This window comes from Euprymna scolopes, chromosome 7, assembly GCF_053919585.1.
Source record: "Euprymna scolopes isolate OS-2025 chromosome 7, ASM5391958v1, whole genome shotgun sequence".
Taxonomy (NCBI): domain Eukaryota; kingdom Metazoa; phylum Mollusca; class Cephalopoda; order Sepiida; family Sepiolidae; genus Euprymna; species Euprymna scolopes.
In genome coordinates, this window is record NC_136488.1 from 143,731,128 (window position 1) to 143,755,015 (window position 23,888).

At 33.2% G+C, this 23,888-nt stretch overlaps 1 protein-coding gene across 1 annotated transcript in view; it reads right to left on the bottom strand.

Annotated features, from left to right (window-relative positions):
- Window positions 1-23,888, bottom strand: part of LOC145280018 (tetratricopeptide repeat protein 27-like) — a 117,980-nt gene that overhangs the window by 32,322 nt on the left and 61,770 nt on the right. Inside the window, exons 7-14 of the mRNA XM_080131660.1 lie at window positions 20,678-20,802; window positions 18,885-19,039; window positions 8,668-8,780; window positions 6,578-6,647; window positions 4,818-4,931; window positions 2,586-2,681; window positions 801-923; window positions 375-548 (exon numbers count right to left, since the gene is read on the bottom strand). Of these exons, the coding sequence (XP_079987786.1) occupies window positions 375-548; window positions 801-923; window positions 2,586-2,681; window positions 4,818-4,931; window positions 6,578-6,647; window positions 8,668-8,780; window positions 18,885-19,039; window positions 20,678-20,802 (970 nt within the window). The remainder of the gene's footprint in view (window positions 1-374; window positions 549-800; window positions 924-2,585; window positions 2,682-4,817; window positions 4,932-6,577; window positions 6,648-8,667; window positions 8,781-18,884; window positions 19,040-20,677; window positions 20,803-23,888) is intronic.

Here is a 23,888-nt window from a genome sequence, read left to right on the forward strand (position 1 = left end):
CCCTTGGACCGAAGAAGGGAAAATTATCCCCCTTGAAAATTAGGTCTGTCAGTTTGAGAGGTGAACAAAAAGAGTCTCACATCAAAAAGACTTAATCATTACACATCCAACGACTTCTACCTTACTATTTTGTCCTAAGTTGTTGATGTTACTTTGTCCTCTGCTCATTTTTGCATTGGTATTGTATCAGACATAATTAGGTCAGATGTATTTCAACATCAATAAGATCAGATTTCAGAAAAAAAAAGAAAAAAAAACAAAAAAACGTAAATTATGAAATTCAATAATTTGTAAATCAAGATTGATAAAATTCTATATCACAAAAGAAATAAAAGTAAAAAAAAAAAAAAAAAAAAAAAAAAGTTCATGCCTACATCTTCCTTTCCGAAGTAGAGATATCCAAGACATCTTTGTGCTCTCGCACTCTTGTGGTTGGATAATTCCCAAGCTTTAATGTAGCAATCCATATTTCTGGTGATGTCTCCTAGGAAACAGAGCAGATTTGGCGTTTCTTGGATAGCCAGCTGTTCTCGAATCAAAGTCTCTGCCTAAAAATAAACAGGATTTTTTAAATTCGTTATTTTCAATAAAAAAAAGGTGAGTTTTTTTTTTGTTTTTTTTTTACTGAAGAAAGACATTTTCTTTTTGACATTTGGATATGCAGGTCTTCCGATCAAATGATTTTAAAATTTGTGTTACAAAGATTCTGAAATGAATCAGAAATCTTTAGAAATAGAAATGATTTTGTTTTGAAATAAAAAAACAAAAAAAAAACAAAAAAAAAAAAACACATTCTTAACTTTTTCCATTTTCCCCATTTGTTGATAACAAACAATGACATCTTCCCACATTTCCAGTTTTTCCAAAATGGTACAAGCAGAGCCGGTGGCACCCATCTTCAAGAGCAACATGGCCAATTGTTTCTGGAAAGATAAAGTAATTTTTAATTTGCTTTTTATTAACTCATAATGCAATATTGGTATTAAATAAAAATAAAAAAAAAATAAAAAAAATCTGGTGTCCACTGAAACACTTTAGTGCAATACCCCAAAAGTCATAAATTGATAAGTTGGAAAAAAATAAATTTATATATATATATATATATATATATATATATATATATATATATATATATATAAACACCTTAAAGGGTAAGGGGGGGGAATACCATAACTAGGCGGCCAGAAAACATTTTGCATCATAACCTGAAAAAAAAAAAAAAAAAAAAAAAAAAAAAAACATCCTAGAGTCATCGTAACCCAGGGTTCTACTGTATATATATAATTGACTATCGATGCCATTTTTCATTTTTAAAGGACAAAAGGAGATAATTCCAAATAATCTAAACTTCTTTCAAGGTTTTAGAAAACCATTCTTAATATGGGGGAAGCACTGGAAAAGCTCAAATTCACTCAAATGTTATTCTTTATAAAAAGAAAAGGAAACCCGATCAATTTTAATTTTTGATGTACAATGTTGTTATGGGTACAAACAGATTTTGTGTTTTTTTTTTCATGGAGTGGGGGGGGGGGTTGTAAAAAAAAAAGTGCAAATTTTTACTTTTATATTTTTAACCAGTGGGTGGACTTTGCTTTCTGACAATTTTAATTAAGCAAAAAATTTAGTTCTATTCTATGTCTTATTTCAGGCATAATTCTATCCTCTTTGAAATTTTAATACTGTTTTAATACTGTGAAAATAAAAAAAATAAAAAAAACTTCTCCATGATTACACCTACATCAAATATGGATGTAAAAACCTTTATGATGTACTTACTTGTGACAGAAAATATGATGGAAAGTTATCTGGTAGTTTTGTTTTTATAAACAAATTTAATATTTATTCATATGTGGAATATCGCAGCTATTATATTTGAGGAAGATAATTCTTTTGTTTTACTGTTTAAAGAAGCGGAAAAAAGGTTAAACATTCAAAATATTTTCCTCAACTTTCATAAATGATGTTAATAATGGCATGGACATTCTGCATATGGTTAAAAGTTGAAGTTTATTTGATAAAAACGCAGGTCATCAACTGAAACAACTGTACAAAATATCCCAAACAATTTCACATCATTTTGCATTTTGCTCGTTATTGTTGAAATAAATTCTAATTTTCACAGAATATATAAAGACAGATCAAGATTTTAGATTTGAAAATGAAAGGACAAAATATCTTAATGAAAATCTTGGAAAAACAGCAGAACAGCCCTAGATTACCTCTGATAAGTTTTAGACTTACTCAAGAACCCCATTCGAATTGTTTTTTTTGTTTATCAGCCAGCAAATAGCAGATGTTCTCTCTCTAGACAGTCTTGGATCGTCCTTATTAACTAACTTCCCACCAACTTGTTTTGTCTTAAAATGTTTCATTTGGTGATTATTTTCAATCAATTCTAAAATGCTGAAAACATTTTTAGTAGGGCGACCCATAGAGTGAATGTCAATAAAAATGCAATGAATAACCGAATATGCTGGATGATTATGAATTAGGTCATGATTAAGATAGTGACCCCTCCCCCCACTTCTCCCTGTAATGGTCTTGTGCTTAAATTGCATACATTTACAATAAATAAAATCAGTTACCTTCAATACCCAAACAGCTGGTGTTCGTGTACAGTATAACATAGATGTGCGGGCTTGGACAGAGGGTTTCTCCCAGGTTAGGGTTTTCTGCAATTCCTGCAAAATAATTGTAGCTTTTACTTTGCATATTTTTAATATATTCAAGTAAAATTGTAATATATTTACATCATATTTAAATTTAAATATTTCATTCAGTCGCTACATGTCAATTGTAACAGTTTATAAAATTGATTAACTGTTTCTGTTCATAATAGAAAAAAAAAAAAAAAACACGCACACGAGCCTAGTTTCAAATAAATATAGTAAAATTTCCTTCAGTTTTAAATTTGCGATATCCTATTTTGATAAAATTTATAAGTGAATAAAATGGAATTTCTTTTTAGAAAACGTAAAATGTAAAATTCTTTCACCCGTGTTAGAATTTTTTTTTTTTCCTAGGCTACTTCAAATTAGTACTATTTTTTTTATGGAGAAAAAAAATGCTGAGGTTTTTAAAATTTGGTATGCATATAAAAGATAGTTCCACCATAAAATTGTGATTGGCTTAACATTTGGGTTTAAGTCTTGTTTTTTAAAGACAAGTTAAAAACTTGCTAAATAAATGAAATACTAGAAATTTTTTATTAAAGAGTTTTGGCCTGTTTTAACAGTCCAAATATCATTGACTTATTAAAAAGATATAGCCTGATCACTAGAAATTACGGGCAGAAATTCAGCCAAATATTAGGAAGATATAATGCATTAGTCATCGAAATGAATCTTATATAGACAATTAAAATTGCAGTTTCATGTAATTTTCGCATATTTTTTTAGGTGGTGCGAGTAATAATATTTTTGCACAAAGTTTCAGCTGGTCTAATAATTGTTTTCATTATAATTTTCATTTATCACATTTGTAAGGATTACTTTTCACTTGTTTGAAGTCTGCATAAATTTTTTTAATTTCTAACAAACTTCCAACAGCCACAATTCGGTGGCTTATTGTACTACCAAAATAAATTTTTTATATCATCGTTTCAGTTTTGCAAAGATATGCATTAACAGTAAAAGTTTATATATAATAAAAAATAAATTTTGGCCTGGGATACCTAATAAAATTAAAGGTTTCTCAGATAATATAGCATAAAAAAAAAAGAAAAAGTGGAATTTAAATTGACACAACTTAATAACATTTTAAATTTTAATTGACAAATAAGGGAAAATAGATATTGATGTATATCCCTAAAAAAAAAAAAAAAAAAAAAAAAAAAATTACTTTCATATATAGAAACTACAATTTTAATGTTAAGATAAAATAACAAGCATTTTCATTATCATAGAAAAAACATTTTAATAGATTGTCAGTATTAGTGATTACTTCTAGTAATGTTATTCACTCTCTGGATCACTGAGGTCACTTTCATAATGAAATCCAAAATAACTTCTGAAAAGATTTAAATATTATACGTTTTATATTTGCAGCCTAATTAAAAAAAAACAAAAAAAAACAGGCGAGGTAAGAAAACGTGGGTTATGTGAATAATGAAATGATGAAATAATGCAGAGAATTGGTGCATGAAAATTAAATTGGATAGAAAATACTTTATCATTTTGGATTAATCTAATTTTTTTTTTTTTTTTTTTTTTTTAATTTAAATCAGGAAGTAAAATGTGTTTAGTTTTTTTCAATGTTGAAAATTCAGAGATAAGTGATGGGTGGCTTTGTGCTAGAGTTGACTGCTGTTCAGGTTTTTTTTATTTTATTTTATTTTTTTTGAAGTTGCATATCAAGGAAAGATAACCTTTAAATACTAAACCATGTGACAGTACAGCCAACAACAGGAAAACTAAGGTAAGTATGCAAAAGATCAAAGAAACAAGACATCGAATACAAAGATTCGCTGTAGATATTCACATTGGTAATATACCCAAAAGATTTATAATAAAGGGTGAGAAAAAAAAAAAAAGTTGCCACATTCCTTTAATGTGATGAGTAGTTTTGCAGGATGTTTGAAACTGACAATCACTTTCTCAAACAAATACAAGTGCCAGCTTTAAAATACAAAGTAATGTACTTTGAAATATTCACTAGAAATCCAAACAACTTATACAAAATTTTACTCCATTAAGATAAAAAGAAAATATTGGGAAACAAATACTATACACATTTACATTAATTTTTTTTTTCATTTGAATTTGCAAGAAAAAAGTTAAGTTCTAACAAAAAAAAAAAAAAAAAAAAAAATACCATACCTCAACTTGTCTCATTGATCTGTCAAGTGTACGTCCCGAGATTTTTTCAAGGAATGATCGTAAATATAGAGCAGATGTCTGAACACACCAATCCTTAGGTTGCGTCAGAAGGAACTGTTTTAAATAAAACAAAAAAAAAAAAATACATTTTTTTCTTTTTCAATGTTTTAAAGTGCAGATAAAGGAGAAATATCAATTATAATCATATATGGATTTGAGCAGTTTGGATTAATCTTCAATTTGTCATCCATAATAAAAAAAAAAAAAAAAAAAAAAAATCATCTTCATCCTGTCTTGGTATCACAAGTGTTCCAGACTACAGGGTGAGCAACACCAGGTAATGTCTCACGCCTACTATCCATGCAGTTCGGCATCACAGGTTGCATGCAATTATACACGGACCACATTTTCAGTTTTTTTTTTTTTCAAAATGGAAATCACTTCAGACAAAGCATGAAGCCACTTAATATAAGCTTAAAGACTATTTCAAGGTCAAAAACTAGTCAACAAGAAGTGTTATATGAACGGTAACTGTTCCTCCTTTGTCAGAAAAATTGCTCATGTAATATGAGAACTAAACGGAAGCAAGAGTCACGAAAGTAAACCCACAGCCTACTTTCTACTCCTTTAATATTCAGGTTAGCCAATCGCATTATGGAGTTCATGCAAAATGGTGACACATTGTCGAACCACCAAAAATGCTAGTGTGCAAGGCATCTGCAAGTTTTGATCAAACAATTGATGGGATCTTTTTTTCTGTTTGCAACTGCATGGCATGATCATTACACGGAAGCCTGTGCAGATCAGAAGTGTTTGTGGGGGGGGGGGTCCATGTCTCATAGTTGTGCAGCATCATCAATGCACCGTTGCACAGATTCATCTTGGTTTCATCTTTATGACACGTGCTTGCCCGTATTCCATGTTAATCTGTCACGTGATCACCAACTCAAAAGACCTTTAACAACAATTCAATTTCTTTAATAGCCAAACTAAATTTGGCATCATAGCTTAAGTCTTGCAAATACCTATGTGCCAACATGAAATGCTTTTAGATATGAAATAAGATTTTACTATCAAGATCTGTGGAAATTCCACAGCGGCATCTTTCATATGTAACATTGCTGCCGGGCATTTTGTGGATGTTCAGTGTGAATGGAGACCCTGCGATATTATTGTAACTCTCTTGTCAAAACTGTAAAAGTGTTTATCTTAGTAATCTGGTTAATGTCGTGTCTGAATGTATTTCGTTATTATGGTTTATCACCAATATCCTTATGGGACTGACATTTTTCCATTGTATGGATGCCCGGCACAAATATCATACCATCTTTAGACAGAAGACGTACTCCCCTTGAATTCTAGCCAGAAGACTAAAGGTATATTTTAGTTTTACTGTATGTAAAAGGCGACAGTTATTTTAATTTTTTTTATTTTAATTTACTTTTTTTCACATTGTGTCTTTGGTGATCAGGAGATCCTATTTATTAAAAAGGAGGATAGGTGATAATAGCATACTATAAACATTAGCATATCTATATACTAATTTAATGTTCGTAGTATGTTATCACGTATTCTTATAACTAGGATCTCAATTGAATAATTTATAGTCTGGAAACCAGGTCACGTATGTATTTGCATTAAAAAAGGTACTACAGTATTAATCTATAGATAACAAAGCCTGCCATGGAAAATTATTTTTGTATAAAAGAATTTGGAAAGAAATTGGAAAAAAAAAAATGCAAAGCAAAAAAAAAACTCACTGATAAGTAAGCGAGCAGTTGTTCATTCGACAGTTTTTCCTGGTTTGCTTCAGATCGCCTGCGATCTTCCCTGTACAAAAGATAATGACAGAAACGTTTTATTTCATCCCTGCATTTGTTAGGAAATGTTAACACCAAGTTTAATATACCCACAGTCAAGTGATTTTAATGGCTATTCCAAAAAAATTATAAAAACTCCATTCAATTATAGAACTTTTATCTTTTTGTTGAACTCAGCCTCAGGGTTTTGACTTAACCAACTACAAAAAGCCACAAACTAGAAAATTTCAATTTCTAAAAAAAAAAAAATGCAAGCCATGGAAAGGGTGTCTACAAAATAACTATTTTTGGATATTGTAATCAGGTTTGCAGAATTATAGGCTTTCGAAGGATTCAGGCTCGAAAGAAAGTCTAAGTTTTTTGGGTTTTTTTTAAAAATCGTAGAAGAATCAACAGTCTAAGTATTGAAAGACTTTAAAATAAAGAGGATATGTTTGGAATTTTAGAAATCATCAGATTTTATACTTTCTGACTATCCTGGTTGTAACCCAAGCATCAGGGTTAACAGTGAAAATATGGTAAAACTCCCAAAGAGTGTATATATAAAGATTTACTAAAAAGATTCAAAGTGAATTGAATAATTTAGTAATTGCTACATTTAGCTAGTGTTATATATTAGCCAAGTTAAGATTTTAGAATCAATTAAGCAAGTAAGAGCAGTTTCTCATTTTTAGTTTCACTCAGTTTAAGGTAAAAAAAAAAAGAAAAAAGTAATTCCCTGTAAATTCTACTGCATTATCTTTATTGCTTTCCTGAAATAACAGGTTATGCCCTTAGCCAAGAGTACACTTTACCTGTTGCACCAGTCTAGTCACTGGATGAATACCTACACAATTCACCCCCTGCATTAGATGAGGTGACCAACACCCATATAAGCTCTAACAGCAGGGAGAAAGAAAAAACTGCCAAAACTGCCAATATTGGGTCAGTCTACAGTGATGAAGAGGCAAAGGGAAAACTACCTTTCATTGTCTTAGAAATAAAACTGTCACGTCTGATGTGGAAAAAATGCATTAAATGAAAAAAAAAAAAAAAAAAAAAAAAAAAAAAAAAAAAATGACATAACTGAATCAATTTTTTTTTTTTTTTTTTTTTTTTTTTTTTTTTAACTACAAAGGAGTCACTACTTATACAGATAAAGAATTGCATCAGCAGCAAGATATCTACTGGAGTGGTAGAAGGAGTTCACCATTTTTCCAGCAACCTTGGCAACAGATTTGATGTTCGGGTTCCATTTTACATTAGGAGTAAAGGTCAGACCCAGAAGCTTGTCAAAACATGGAACCTCACCAAGACAAGAGCTATTTATTTCAATTGATGCCAGACGAGGATCAGAGCATTAGAAGCTTGGTTTTAGATGCATTAAAATTAACCAATTAACTCTTTCTCCATTGTATCACGTGCTCAAGACCAGAGGAGAGAGAAAATCAGAGAGAACCTGGCCATTTATAGCCTTTGAAGTGTTGCCATAGATGGTAGTGTCATCAGCAAAAGTGTCTACGAATGATCTTAGGATGTGATTTGAGAGATCATTTTTGGGAGATTGTAGATAGAGTTGGGCCCAGAATGGACCCTTGAAAGACTCCAGCATTAATACTGTGAGCTTCCGATTTCTACTCCTCAACCACTACTCTTATGAACCTATTAAACCATTCCTCATTCAGCTAAATCACTGTGATAAATGACTGCTCTAATTCAAAATATCTCCTGGCAATCAATGCACTTGATATAGATACAAATAGATGTGACAGATCTTTATTAATTATATTAAATTTTGGAATAGATATTAAACTTAGTTTAATAGGAACTGCTGCTGCCCTATATGTTGTGCTTTGAGGTAGCACCTATTTTCCTTTTGGATTAAAAGAAAACAAACCATTTTTTTTTTAAAACAATCTAGACAATTCTTCACTGTCTAAAGACATTTTCAACAGAAAGAAAACTTGTGGTTGCAGGTAAATCTAACCTTAAAATACATAGATGATCTTTTCCCAACATTATGAATATCCAAATATATATTATGTACTTACATTAATCCCAGCACAACTGCTTGATCTAATGGACTCAGATTTACTGGTGGCTCAATTATTAAATCTGTAAATTGTATAGATTCCAAGAGGGTGTCATCATCATGGGCAAGGTTCTAGAAAATGAACAAAAGGTTAACAATTGAAACCATTAGCAGTTAAAGATGTTAGAATTCTCCACTTAATGAACAGCGTGTATAAGAACAAGTATTTAATAAAACATGTTAAAAACACTTTGAAAAAGAGTTAAAACACATTTAATTTTAAAAAGGGAACACTAAATAAGTGGATAGTCCTTAATCCGGAGTTTCGAAGAAATACTTTCCTTCTCATCAGAGGGTAGGATTTAGCAAAATGCGGGATCGGATTTTGCTTGCAAAAGTATTAAATGAAACTACAAGTAAGTCATAGATCTTACTTGATAACAAAAAATGAAGCAGAGGGAATAGGGTGAAGAAAAAAGCGATTTCACGTGAATGGACAGTCTGGTGAAGGATAAAATATCCAATGACAGTAAAATCCAAAGATGCAGAATCCAAGAAAGTTAAATTTCCATTCGCACAAGTAAAATCCAAGGGAATCGTGAAATTGGAAAATGATCCAAAGTAATCCAAAAGGCAGAAATCCGTGGAATAATTCACAAATAAGTACAAGGGAAAGAATTCCAATATATTATTAAAAGAAAGATAAAAGTTGCATAAAAAAGGAACGGAAGAAATATACAGCTCGACTGTCGAGGCAAGGCTGAATTAAGGAAAATGCGTGAAGAAAAAAAAAAGTTGAATGGTGATTGGAATAAATTTAAAATAGAAAAACCAATGTCAAAATGACCCAGAGAAGATGGCGCCAAAATTTTAAGCAAAAAAGAGGTCAACTGAAATATACAAGTTATTATTTAAGAATTAAATTATCAGCAGGAGTTTTTGAAGGAAACCAAATGAAATAAGAAAGCCAAAACAAATACATACACATGTAATACAGTTCTGAATGAGAAAATCTGAATTTTTTTAACAAAAACTTTAAAATCACTTTTTTACATTAAACTTTTTTAAACTTCTTTCAGAATAGAAAATCTTTAAAATTTAATAAGGAACATATTTCATAAAGGTTTCATTAACAAATATTCAGTACATAATGAGAAAAATAGAGATGAAAATTTCAAAAGGAATGTATAACTAGTTACAGTCAATAGTAGTCCTCGCCAGCGAAAGTCTTTGTTATTGTTATTCTATTATTATTATTATTTAAAACATTTTGTGTCCTGCTCTTTCGCGCGAGGATTAATATATATATCTCTGAAAGGTTAAATTAATGGCTATGTAATTTAAAATTTACCATAATTAAATTTGGACTTATGTTTGCAGAAAGAGATCAGTTTTTACAGTTTATTATATTGCTACTTTGAGGGGAAGTAATTATAGTTATAGCTATGGTTGTGCAAGGCGACATGACTTAGAGCCTGGAGTATAAGACTTAACCTTTTTTAGGATAGTTCATTTGATTGAGAAAGGGGTATTGTTAGAATTAAGTTTTTTTTAATTAAAGTGGTTAGAGAAGTTTCTTGGTTAATAAAATTTTAGTTGTTAAAAGAAAAAATGGTTTTTCATCTGCAATTCCTGTTTTAGCATTTAAATATTCCTATCTATCAAATACATCAATCTACCTACACATTTATATTCTGTATGTATGTTTAATTATACTTTACTATATGCATTTACTTACATACTTATTTACTTACATATTTACTTGTTTTATCCGGAATTTGCAGATACCGACCTTTCTTTCCCCTCTAATTTTTTTTTTTTTTTTAATTTTATTTATTTATTCATTCATCTATTTACTTATATGTATGTGTGTGGGTGTGTTTATTGTGTATATGTATGTGTAATTGTATGTATTCATATGTATGTATGTATGTTTGTATTTACATGTGTATGTATTTGTTTTGTATTATTTCATTTGGTTTCCTTCAAAAACTCCTGCTGATAATTTAATTCTTTGGCCTTCAGGCCGGGAACAAAATGTAGTACCTGTTCTGCAGATGCTGCACTTCATATAATTTGTACCAGTCAATGGAGGGGAAACACTCTATACTGGGACAATTATTATTTTTGGTAACCAGAGTGTCCCCCTTTTTGCCTACTTTTAGGGGAGCTGGTTTTTACCCCACATTAAAAACGGCCTTGTGCCTAATTTGCTTTGGTGGGGAAGCAAATAAATACAATAACATGTACATTTCAGTTGACCTCTTTTTTGCTTAAAATTTTGGCGCCTTTAATGTCATCTTGTCTGGGTCATTTTGACATTGATTTTTCTATTTTAAATTTATTCCAATCACCATTCAACTTTTTTTCCCTCCCTTTTTCTTCTTCACGCATTTTCCTTAATTCAGCCTTGCCTCGACAGTCGAGCTGTATATTTCTTCCATTCCTTTTTTTAATGCACATTTTTTTTTTTTTTTTTTACTTATCAAGGACTGGAAGCCACTCTGGGATAAGGATTATTGTGTGTACAGTACGTTAGTGTTGAGGATTTGATTAAGTGTCTTACTTAAGGAGGTGGTTCATCAGGAATTTGTTTACATTGGACTTGAAGACATTCAGGTTGTAGTCAGGTGGGAAACAGGCAACCAGAACAGAGTCCCACAGGCGTGCACTTCTAAGAAAGAAGCTTTTTTCATGGAATCTACGTTTTGATTTTAGTACAGATAAAGAGTGGGGAAAATTTTGGACAGTGGTTTCAGCTAGGCGGGTGTTTATTGTGAAAGATTCACGAGAAGGGATCAGAGATTGGAGTTTAGACGAGCACCTGCCATGGTAGTAACGATAAAACAAAGACAGGCTCACAAGGTTGCAGGGAAGAGAAAAGGGCATCACCCACTAGGCCACAAAACCTATTTTGTACTCTGTCAAGGTAGGATAGGCTGTTTTTAGCCACTCCTGCCCAGATGTGGCAGCGGTACTCCATCCAGGGATGTACTTGGCTTTTATACAGATAGAGAACTGCATCAGGGGCGAGATATCTTCTGGAGTGGTAGAAGGATCCTACTATTTTTCCAGCGGCCTTGGCAACTGACTTGATGTATGTATTCCATTTCAGGTCAGGAGTAAAGGTGAAGCCGTCCAGAAGCTTATCAAAACATGGAGCTTCCCCTAAAGGAGAACCACCCATTTCAATTGATGCCAGATGGGGATCAGAGCGTTGACGATGTAAAGATAGGAGCTTGGTTTTAGATGCATTAAAAGTAACCAGCCACCTCCTCCCCCACTGTACCACGTGCTCAAGATCAGAGGAGAGAGAATATAAGAGAATTTTATCATTTACGACCTTTGATGTGTTGTCATAGATGTGTCGTGTCATCAACATAGAGGTCAACGAACGATTAAAGTATGTGGTTTGGGAGAGCATTGATGTATATCAGGAAGAGAGTTGGGCCTACGATAGACCCCTGAGGGACTTCACCATTAATATGGAGGGCCTCTGATTTCTGCCCATCAACCACTACTCTTATGATCCTATTGGAGAGAAAGGATTTAATGATCGAGAAAACATTTCCAGTTATACCATAGCTGGAAATCTTGTGAAGTAAGCCCTTATGCCATACCTTATCGAAGGCCTTTGATATGTCAAGAGCAATTGCCCTAGAGAGGAAGCCTTTGTCAAGAGATTCGCTAATCCTATGAGATATAACAGTCAGTTAGCACAGCTACCATAGATCTGGCAGAACGGAAACCATATTGCATGTCACTAAGAAGGTTATTTCTGCTGAGGTGGTTGACTACTTCTCTATTTAATAGGATTCCAGTAGCTTACTCATGACACACAGGAGACTAATGTGTCTGTACTGAGAAGGAGACGACTTATCACCTGAGTTTTTAAATACAGGGCATACTGATGAGGTTTTCCAAGGTTTTGGGAAGCACTTCTCTTTAAGGCAACGCTTAAAGTGTTTTCTAAGTATGGGGGCAAGTTCTAGTTGAAGCTTTTTCAGCACAATGATTGGAATGCCGTCAGGGCCAGTTGCTTTACTGGAATCAAGGTTCTTGATTAGCTTGGCAACATCACACACAGATATTTTTATGTTGCAAAGTGTGTTGTCCATTATAGGAGGAAATACGAGGAGTTGATGGCCTTTGTAGCATAGGGTAGAATTAGCTGCAAAGTTCTTGGCAAATAGTTTGGCCTTATCTGATGCTGACGAGATGACCTCAGGTCCATTGATGATGGTTGGGATAGAATGCATGCTTCTGTTCAGGATCCTGTTTGCTATTTGCCAAAACTGGTGGGAACTAAGCTGCTGCTCAGCTACTTTGGATTTAACAAACTGAGCATATAGTTTTCTTGCATGTTTTATTACTCTTTTGCAGTGGTTGCTGGCAGTCCTGAAGGCAGCTTTAGTCTCAGTACATCTATTATGTTGGTAGCTATGGAAAAAGTGATTTCTGTGCGTGATGGCAGCTGCACATTCTGGGGAGAACCATGGCTGGCTGTTAGGTTTTTGCTGGAATTTTTTGGATGGTATGAATCGGCCTATGTCTACAATTAGCCATTCGGTCAGGTCTGATACTATGGAGGACACGTCTTTTTTAAACATGGAATGCAGTGGTAGATCAGATATAAGTGTACGGAAACTATCCCAGTCAGCGGTAGAGTATCGATATACAGTACGGTGGAGAGGTACATCTCCAGACTTATTGCATTTCGTTTTTATCTTAACTGATACAACCGCATGGTCGGAAGATCCCAGAGGAGACAGAATGGAACTTGAACATAGCTCAGGGGAAGTTGTGAGAAAAAGGTCTAGAAGGCTAGCATACTGACCGGAAGTATCGGGTTCTCGGGTGGGTCCGTGGACAATCTGGGTGAGGTTATAGGCAATGGCAAAATCATGACAGAACCTCCCCTCATCATTTGTCTTGTTAGAGTGGGTCAGCCATTCCGCATTATGGACATCAAAGTCACCACAAATGTGGATGTTAGCTGAAGGGTGAGCAGACAGGATGTGGTCAATTTTTTCAGATATGCTCTTAAGGATAGTAACCCCGCTATTGTGGGGGTGATATAGAGCAAATATAAATGCAGTGGTGTAAGCAAGTGCAACCCGGAAGCACATATAAGGTAAATTAGGGTCTTCTCTGGAGATATCCCTACCACACAGAAAGTCATCTTTAATGTAGGCACATATTCCATGTCCATGGCGATCTTGGGGGTCAGATTTAGATGTTAAGTTAGAGTATCCTTTAATTATGAATTTGTCAAGGGAAGTGATCGGCCTAATGCCAGTTTCGCTTAGGAAGAAACTGTCTGGTTTTGTCTCCTGTAATTGGATTTCAACCTCTGGATGGTTGGAACGGAGACCCTTGATGTTGGAGGAGACATGGTAGTAGGGGTCTACGTTGGAGGATGGGGTTCTAGGTTTACACGTCTTATTTTTCTGGAGGTATTTCATAAATTGGAATTCTTTTTCTTGTACCTATTTGTGAATTATTCCAGATTTCTGCCTTTTGGATTACTTTGAATCATCTTCCAATTATGCGATTCCCTTGGATTTTAATTGTGCGAATGGAAATTTAACTAACTTTTTTGGATTCTGCATCTTTGGATTTTACAGTCATTGGATATTTGATCCTTCACCAGACTGTCCATTCACGTGAAATCACTTTTTTTTTTTTTATTCACCCTATTCCCTCTGTTTCACTTTTTGTTATCAAGTAAGATCTATGACTGACTTATTTCATTTAATACTTTTGCAAGCAAAATCCAATCCTCTGATGAGAAGGAAAGTATTTCTTCGAAACTCCGGATTAAGGACTATCCACTTATTTAGTGTTTCCTTTTTAAAATTAAATGTTTTTAACTCTTTTTCAAAGTGTTTTTTTAACATGTTTATTAACTACTAGTTCTTATTATAATCTATCTCCTATTTGGTTTTATTGAGCTTTTACATCTGGTTGAGATTACTTTATAAATATTAATTCTTTAATATTTATAATTTACTTTAGTTTTGCCATCTTGGATCACTTTGGTAAACTTAACTGTAATTCTTTTTTTTTATATATATATATATATATATTATACACACACACACACATATATAAATAGATATAAAATGTTTCAGCAAAATTCAATTGAAAAAAAAACAAAACAAAAAACTTGTACATTAAACATGTATTTAACAAGTTAGAATTACATTTTTTTTTTCAGTGTAACTAGTGCCAGAAATGACCATCTTAAAGAGAGTGCAAAGTCACACTTTAGTGACAATGTCTTATTACACAGGGAGCTCAGAAGTGGGAATAGGAAAAAAGTTCTTTACTACGGTTAACTTTGTTCAGAATTTATATCTCCTTTATCTAGAAAATTTATAATTTGAATATTGGAACACCTAGTTATTTGTGGCTTATCAAGGAAAGCTATTATCCAGATTTCTGAAAAATATCCTTGTAGTTTGGACCCACAGTTGTGATGAAAATAACAGGATAGTGTCAATTACCATTATTTTATTTATTTTTTTTTTTTTTACTTATTTGTTAATGACCTTCTAGTCACAAAAATGAAAACTTTTTCTTTAGTAAAAATTTTGAAGTTTCACTTCAAAAAGTCCAAAATAGTAAAAAAATTTCCAAATTTTAGCCATTTTTCAGCAAAATCAAGTTTCATCTTAATCATTTATCTTGAAAACCGCTAAGATTCACCCACTAAAGCATATACCTTCAACAAAATTAGGCTTAATCCCAATTCAAATGTCACATTCATCTTATGATGCTTAGTGGTTTGAATTTTGTTTCATGAAAAAAATTTGCTCTTCCAGCCGATTTGTCAAATTGAGCAATTTTTCACTAACACAACTGATACATCACATCTAATTTGAATGAATGAGCACTCGTGATCAATTATGATTATTTCTAGACATTACTAACAGGAATAGATTTTGTATGAAAATATCACATGGAATTGTGATATTTTGTGAATTCCTCGAGGTCAGTTGTGACCCAATGACCTGCAATGATTGAAAATATCAATCACGGTTAAAATAGAGCAGAGTTAGAGATTTTATTATGTGAGCAATTACGGACAATTCCCAGTTGCCTTGCTGGTTCCATTTGTTTGGAGACTCAAACCAAAATAAGGAAAAATGACTTCAGCTGAGTGGATTTGGGCATTGATGATAACATTTAATAATATTGGTTTTTGAAGGAATCCATTGCATGACATATGGTAGTATTCACAATTGTTTTGTCTAAACTTGAGAATCAGTTGATCCCAGGTCAATTCCAAGGTTGTACTATGTGAGAAACTTTTGATGGATAATTAATATGCACAAGTGATCTTACCAAATTGGACAAATTAAATTTGGATGCTAGGAAGGTGGATTGGCTGAATGAAACTCTAGATCTTGTCAGACTCATCTCATCACATTCCTATAAGAAGGTGTGCAGGAGCAAGTTTTTGTAGTTGAATTGAGTGGAGTCATTAAACAAGATGACCTGAATTTCAATGTCCTATTAAGATTTTAGGCTTTCAATTTTAGACATTTTCTAGAATAAAGATCATGCAATGGATTTTGATTAAAGTTTGAATAAGGATTCTAGATATAAGGTTTAGTATATGTTTATTTTAACCTTTGTAAGGGAGGGGGACATAAAAGTGGTGTAAAATTGTTTGAAAAATTTTACTTGTCAGGACAGGTATTCTAGTTTTTACTATACACACACACACACACAGAGTGTCAAGCGTCGGATTTGCAGTTAGGTGATATACACATACACAGACTGTCACGGATATCAATGTTAGAAGCCTACTTTTTCTACTTAAAAATTAGTCAAACGAACGTCTTAAACTCATGGATATGTGACTTCATGCAGGTTAACTAATTTGCATATTTTTTTGAAAAACAAACTTTATTCATTTTTTATGGTTTCTTATTGGATGATTGATTTCATTTAACGATTATGCTCGGTTCTATTCATGCATATTTTCTACATTATGCAGGATCGCATAGCATTTAAGATGAAAAGTTCTAGCACACGCACACTGTGTGTGTGTGTGCGTGTGTGTGTGTGTGCAGAACGGTTTTTACCAAACTCTTGTCAATTTAAAGTTACAGACTTGACACTCAATAGAGGATTTGGACCTGCACAACAAATTCTATTTGGTTTTTAGCCAGTAAGCAGTCAAAATTGACAAAAATAAATTTAACTTGGTAGGAGTAAGTCACCTAAACCTGTTATTTCTATGCATGCGCAAATATACATTTATACAGTGAAGTCACTAAATTTTATACATTTTCTTATCTATCTGTTGATATCTCCAACAGTAATAAGGATGGAGCGCTAGATATTTTGGTTTTGATTTTAGCCGATGGCACCCCAAGTCATTTTTTTTTTTTAACTTTTGAAATCATATTGTCTATAATAATAGTATGAAATTAGCATGAATTAAAATACATGGCAGTGTATTTTAGGACTGTAGGGGGGAGGGGCTACTATATATCGGTAGAATATAAACAGTATTGGTTCTATAGTAAATATGAAATCTGCATAAATTAAAATATATTGCAAGAGCAATGCTAGGCAGCCTGGCAGTAATATATATATAAAGTCATCCAGACAGTTCAAGGATCAAACCTACAACCATCTATTTAACCTCTGGCCCATGAGATTGGCGCTTGCAAATATCCTTAAACCACCACTTTTTATAGTGCTCGATTTATTTATTTACAAACAAAGAGCATAATGCTAAGAAAGCAGCCGATAAAATCATTTATGCTGGTTCTCTCCCCAAGAAGGGGGGGGGGGGGACTAATATATATATATATATATATATATATATATATATATATATATATAGTGATTGTTGGAGAACTATTGGCTACACATTAGCAAACGTGTTTCAATGACCCCCTAGCAGGGAAAATCACCTCATCAGGCCAGGTTGGTCTGATGAGGTGATTTTCCCTGCTAGGGGGTCATTGAAACACGTTTGCTAATGTGTAGCCAATAGCTCTCCAACAATCAATATATTGCTCTGTTTCATGCATTGAGCACTCTTTGGAATGACATATTGTGTTGTTGTTATGAGTTACTGAAAAATTCTACCAACAGTATAATAATATATATATAAAATAGAAATTACAACTAAATTTACCAAAATGATGCAAGATGGTAAAACTAAGTATATTATAAATATTAAAGAATTAATATTTTTAAAGTAATCTCAACCAGATGTAAAAAACACTTTGAAAAAGTTGGTTGGTTGGTTTTGTTTTACGGCATATCAACCCTTTTTGGGTTATTTAATGCTGAATCCAAAGATTTTAAAGAAAATTTTTTTTAATAGAATGTATTTGTTGTTTTCACGTCGGTTTCTATTTAACCCATAGTTGGGACCCTAACAGGTACTACCACTCCGGGTCAGAGTGGACCTGGGAGCAATGGTAATTAAAGGGTGGCTCCACACTCCCCAAAGCCCACAAGCTGGGGCCTCACCACTGGATATAGTTTAAGGTCATATCCAGGACCCCCATTGAGGGACTTTTACCCTCTGCAGGGAGGCAGTCAGCGTATTCTAATGCCCCACCGACAGGGCCCCTTTGAAAAAGAGTTAAAAACGGATTAAGGACTATTCACTTATCAAGTGTTTCCTTTTCAGATTAAATGTTTTTTAACTCTTTTTCAAAGTGTTTTTTAACATGTTTTATTAACTGTTTGCTCTTGTGTGTGTGTGTATATATATATATATATATATATATACACACACACATACACACTTTTTCATATTTCTTTAACTACAGAAGATATAAAATTTAGTTGTAAGAGAACTCTATTCAATTAAAAATATGAATTTTTCTCCTTGCCGATTTTTCTTTTGGACTACAGTTGAAAAAGCTTTCTATATCATCATTTGTCTAAACTATGTAATATAAAATAATGAACTACTGACAAGTATATTATGGTGATAACATGGTACAATAAGAAATGTAAGATTGATTTAGTCAGAATCAAAGTTAGATATGTCACCTTAAATGCTATTTAGGTCCTACTTTTACAGTCTCACAATACGACTGTTAGAAGAGAAATGTTCTGAATTTTATTTGCTGAACAACGAAGACTTATTAAAAGTTGAACGCTGATATTTAACAAATCAGCAAATTTAAATAAAGAACAAAGAAAAAGAAAAATTAAAAATAAAAACAAAAATAGATTTTGTTTGTTACAAACCTTTGGCAACATTGATTTATCTAATGTGTAAAAGTTTTCGTTAGCATCATCACCGGAATGATCACAGTCTTTGTTATCTTTAGGAATGCGGGATACTTTCAACAAGATCTGAGCAACTTCTTTGGTTTGGAATTGTGTGCGTTTACCAAGAGCACCTGGTGAAAAAGTTTTTAAATGAAATCATTTAAAATTTGATAAATTACATTGTGTAGCATAAGTGTTACATAATTTTATAACCGTTCAAATTGCTAGATTTTATTTAAGATCTTTAAATCATTATTAAATAGAAATAAAAATGTTAAAAAATGTATAAATGCAGGCTTCATATAGTCTTTCAGAATATACAATAGAAAACAACAAGATTATGTTTTGTTAGTGTTTGCACTAAGGTTCATGTAAAACTATCTCAATCAGTGAAGATTAGAAAAAAGTATCAATTCGTATAAAAAGAAAAAACAAAATGTCTTATGGAAAGACTGGATTTCTTTCTGTATTCATTTTAAATATGAAATTGGAAAAGCGTCACTGTAAACACTTGAAATTATTTCATATAGCAGGTTTTTGTGTCGCACAGTTAAGATGTCCACATATGCATCTAGAATAGTAATATCAAGGTTATGAGGGTGTTTTTTGAAAATAGTTTTATATTTAATATTCATTTTTTGTATCTGAAGCAGTCCTCCACTCTTGATCACAAAAATGAAATTTTTCTGATCAAGAGCAGAAGACTGCTTGAAATAAATATATAAAAACATTTTATGCTTAAAAAAAAAAAAGAGAAAAAAAAAAGCCTTTATAACCTTGAAATACATACACGCACACCAACATCTGAGGCTTTGCCCATAGAGTGAAGTACAAATACACACAAAATTCTCTTAAATATTTCAGATAAATCCTAAAACATCGAAGTAAAAAGATGAATTAATAAAACTTTCTAAAATGCTATTTTTAGCCTAGTTAGGCAATGTGTTTTATAAAAAAAAAAAAATAAATAAATAAATAAAAAAAAATACTTCAAGTACAATATTTTAGTTTCTAAAATCCTGGCTAGGGTGCCCTGCATTGCCCGGTTGTAAAATATGCTTAAATGATATTGATTAATCCAGATTTCATATTTATTCTATTTTATTGGACCCAGTATATAGTAAGGATTTAAAAAACTCATACGCCACCACAGAGAATCAAAACCAAAACGTTTAGCTTACGATTTATTTTTCCTCTGCTATTGACAGAGCTATGAAAACAGGTTTGTTATAAGTCTAAAAATTAAAATATGAACCAATAGCTACTATATTATGCATGCATATTCATAATGCCATCATCAGACCATCACCTGGCAAATTACATTTTTCACTTTTGTACCGATTTTCTTGGGCTAAAACCGTAAGTTTCGCATGGGTTCAAATACCTTATATAAGAAATTTAATGTCTAGACCAAAAACTGAAGGAGTTTGGTAGGTAAAATTTTTTTAACAAAAATATACATACATACATAAATGTGGAAAGAGCTTTGTGTTTACTAGAAACTTCGCACAAATATTATGCAAGTATTTATAGATCATGTAGAATATCAGCATGAATATAATTACACGTAATAAACTAATGATCCCATAAAACAAAAAAACTAATAGGGAATTAATTAAAATAAAATGAATGCTTAAAATATGTAAATTAGCTAGATCTTTTGCTCGTGAATGCAATTCCACGACCCTATAAAAAAAAAGTGGCATTTTCTTTATAAATAGATAAAAAAATTATAGGAGTATAGATAAAAATAAAGTTTCAATTTATACCTGACAAGGAGATATCCAGCCGTGACAGATTACAAACAGATTTGAAATGTTCTCTGGATTTTCTGTACTCATAAAACTGGAGGTAAATGTAAGCCACTTCTAATTCAAATTTTATCTTCAAGTCTCTACAAAATAATTGGATGGATATAAGCATGAGAATTGTTAAAATATTAAATGCTTTTTTCATCAATATTAATTCAAGACGAAAGTACCTAGTTATAAAAAGTTTATAAAATACTTAAATATTTTAATTAAAAATGAAAGTATACAGGGTAGAACAATAAAGTTGTCACCTAAAACAGACATGATTCCATTTCCGTTTGATAAAAACCGGTTTTCTTTTTTTGTTGCAGACCATCTACTAGTTGGCCAGTTATGTATAAATCCCAAGAGCGATAAGAGCCTTCTATCATGTCTGAAAGTGACACAATGTTCAACCAGTAAGATCAAAGATGCACTGCCAACTCATACTCTCTACCGATCCAAGTTATGACGACAGGACTCCAAATGCATCACTGGATTACCATGAATAACGGACATGCCCAAGGTGATGAAAACAGTTTCTGGCCACAGTTATGGTCTTTGGCGTGGTTTCAAGTGAGGGCCACATCATGCCACTTCATATCTTCAAAGTTGGTTTCAAAGTCAACACTAAAGTGTACCTGGATGTGCTGAAGAGTGTAGTGACCCTCTGGTGCAATCAGGTGGCCGCTGGCAGACCCTGGGTGTGACAGCAGGACTCAGCACTACCCCACAAGTTCAAAGAGACCCAGGCTTGGCTTCAAGAGTGCTATGACTTTATACTCTTCTCACTTGGCCCTCCTCCCTGACCCGAAGCTGCTGGACTACTTCGTTTGATTATATGTCAAGAACATCATGAACATGATCAACACCGAAGACAGCCTGATCACTGCCATCCACCAAGTATTTGCCAAGCTCCTGTTTGGTGCTTGTGGTAAAGGCATGCTCCCAGTTCCGGATGTGTATCGAGGTGGTAAATGAGGCTGAAGGCGGCTACATTGACTAGATATCAGCTCTACTACATAAATAATCAAGTTACCTGAATTTTTTTTCAATAAAAGTTTTAAAATAAAGCTGTAGTGTTGTTTTCTTCAGGGCGACAACTTTGTTTCACTGTTCTTTTTAAAAGGTTTCAGGTTTCTGAACATCTGGTGGTTAAGTGATCCAGCCCCTTTGACTTTCCATCTTTATGCACTATGAAATCATTATGCTGAAGCAACAAGTCTGTGGATCAAGGTCACTTCAAAAACTCACAATCCTCATTCAGGACATCTGATGGACCTGAAGCTTTGTCCATTTTCATTTTAGAAATGGCAGCCCTGACCATGTCCGTACTCAGTGACAGGACGATCCTCGTGTGGAAAGATGTCAGAAAGGATTTCATTTAAAATGATGGTTTGACCCGGACTAATTAAACCAAAGCTATTAACTCTACAATGTGTCAGCACTGCCTAATGCTTGATCTGTATTTGAACTTACCATGGTAAATTTGACATAGAAGTGCCTTTATGAGATCACCTTATAACTCAATGGTGAATAAGAAAATCAGCCCCAATTCTCTGCGTAGAATTGGTTAGAGGAGTCCTGTCAAGCCAACTCTACATCAATACTTAACTGTGTCAAAAAGTTTTGAAGTAGAACATGCACTTTTGCATTCAAAGATTGCCTACACCTAGACAGATTTTACCAGATTGAGGGTTCTGTCTACCCCAGAGTATCATTTGTCAGAATAATTATGAAACCCCATCTATGCCACTTTCAAAGCCAATGGCTACTTGTGTTACATGTCACATCTTTTCATCAACCTCCACGCTAATATGAAGCAAAAGCTCCAGCAAGGGAATGGATTGCTTTAAAATCCGCCAAATACTCACCTTTTGCCAAAGCTCTTATTCAACCAGCTAAAACTGCTCATGCTTGAAAATCACTTCAAAAAGGAGTGTGGGTTGATTCTAGATGCTGTGGCACATTTACTCATTTAAAGTATTGTAATACCACCCGGAGTGGGTTCTCGTCGTACACATGGACAAGAAAATGTTCACTAACCCTAAGTTCCGGTGGTTACACTTTAACTGTCTAGTGGTGGACCCCTTTAAGAGTCAACAGACCCCCACTGGCTACTGGAAAATACCGCTCAGAACACACAAAACAGGCATGACCCTAAGTCTGTGTAGCAACACTACTTCGACCAGCTGTATGTCGCTTCGACTTTGTGCAGAGTTCTCTTTTCAGAATGGTTTGGTCTGTGTCTTCATTGTCTGGCATCAGGGTAGATCTAAAATCAACTGCACCTTCAATTCGACAGGCAATCAACAAATAAAAAAAACAAAAAAACAGCAGTAACTTTTCTTATAAAGAAAAATTATTCACTGAAAGTTACAAGACTGATTGTTCACAAGTTATGACTAAACACAAATGCTCTGGGAACTGCAGCTTCCATTAGTAAAGTTATGCTCGTCTCTTCACAGTATAGACTCAGGGGCTTAAATAAAGGGAGACTTCTTAGGGTTTCTCTTGGACTATTGTGAGGGCTCCATGGTGTACAGGCTATTCTTGCCTTTTATTATATTGAGAATCAGGTGGTCTTAACCCGGCCTCCAATTCTCAGAAAACCAATCTGGCAGTTTTTGAGATTCTCTTTAAAAAAAAAAAAAAAAAAAAAAAAAAAAATTTCCTTTTCTTCCTTAATCTACCACTTCCAACAGGAGAGTTCATTGCTTTCACCCTCCATCACGTGGGAGGGTCTCTACTTCTCACTGTCACTCACGTAGGAGGGTCTATCCTTCAATTGTATAACCAAGCCCCTCCCCCAGTGCCATTTCATACTAGTAAAAAAATTGTTTCCTTTGGAGTGATCAAATTTCCTGATAGACACGACTATTTCGACCATCTTGTTTTTCCTTATCTAAAAGAAACTCAATATTTGGCCCATTAAATTTTGACCACCCAGAATTTGGTTAACTGCCCCCCCCCCGACTTCACAGGCGAATCCTATTCAGATGAACTTATCATATTGTCAAAAGGTGCTTTGTTTGACTTTTTTTTTTTTTTAGATACTTTTGTATTGAAGCGTCTCACTTTCAGCTAATGTTCTTTTTAATGGCCGTTTATGTCAACAGAAATAAAAAAAAATTCCTTTATCAATATCCACAAATAAATGGGTGCATGCATTAAATTGGTATAACAACCT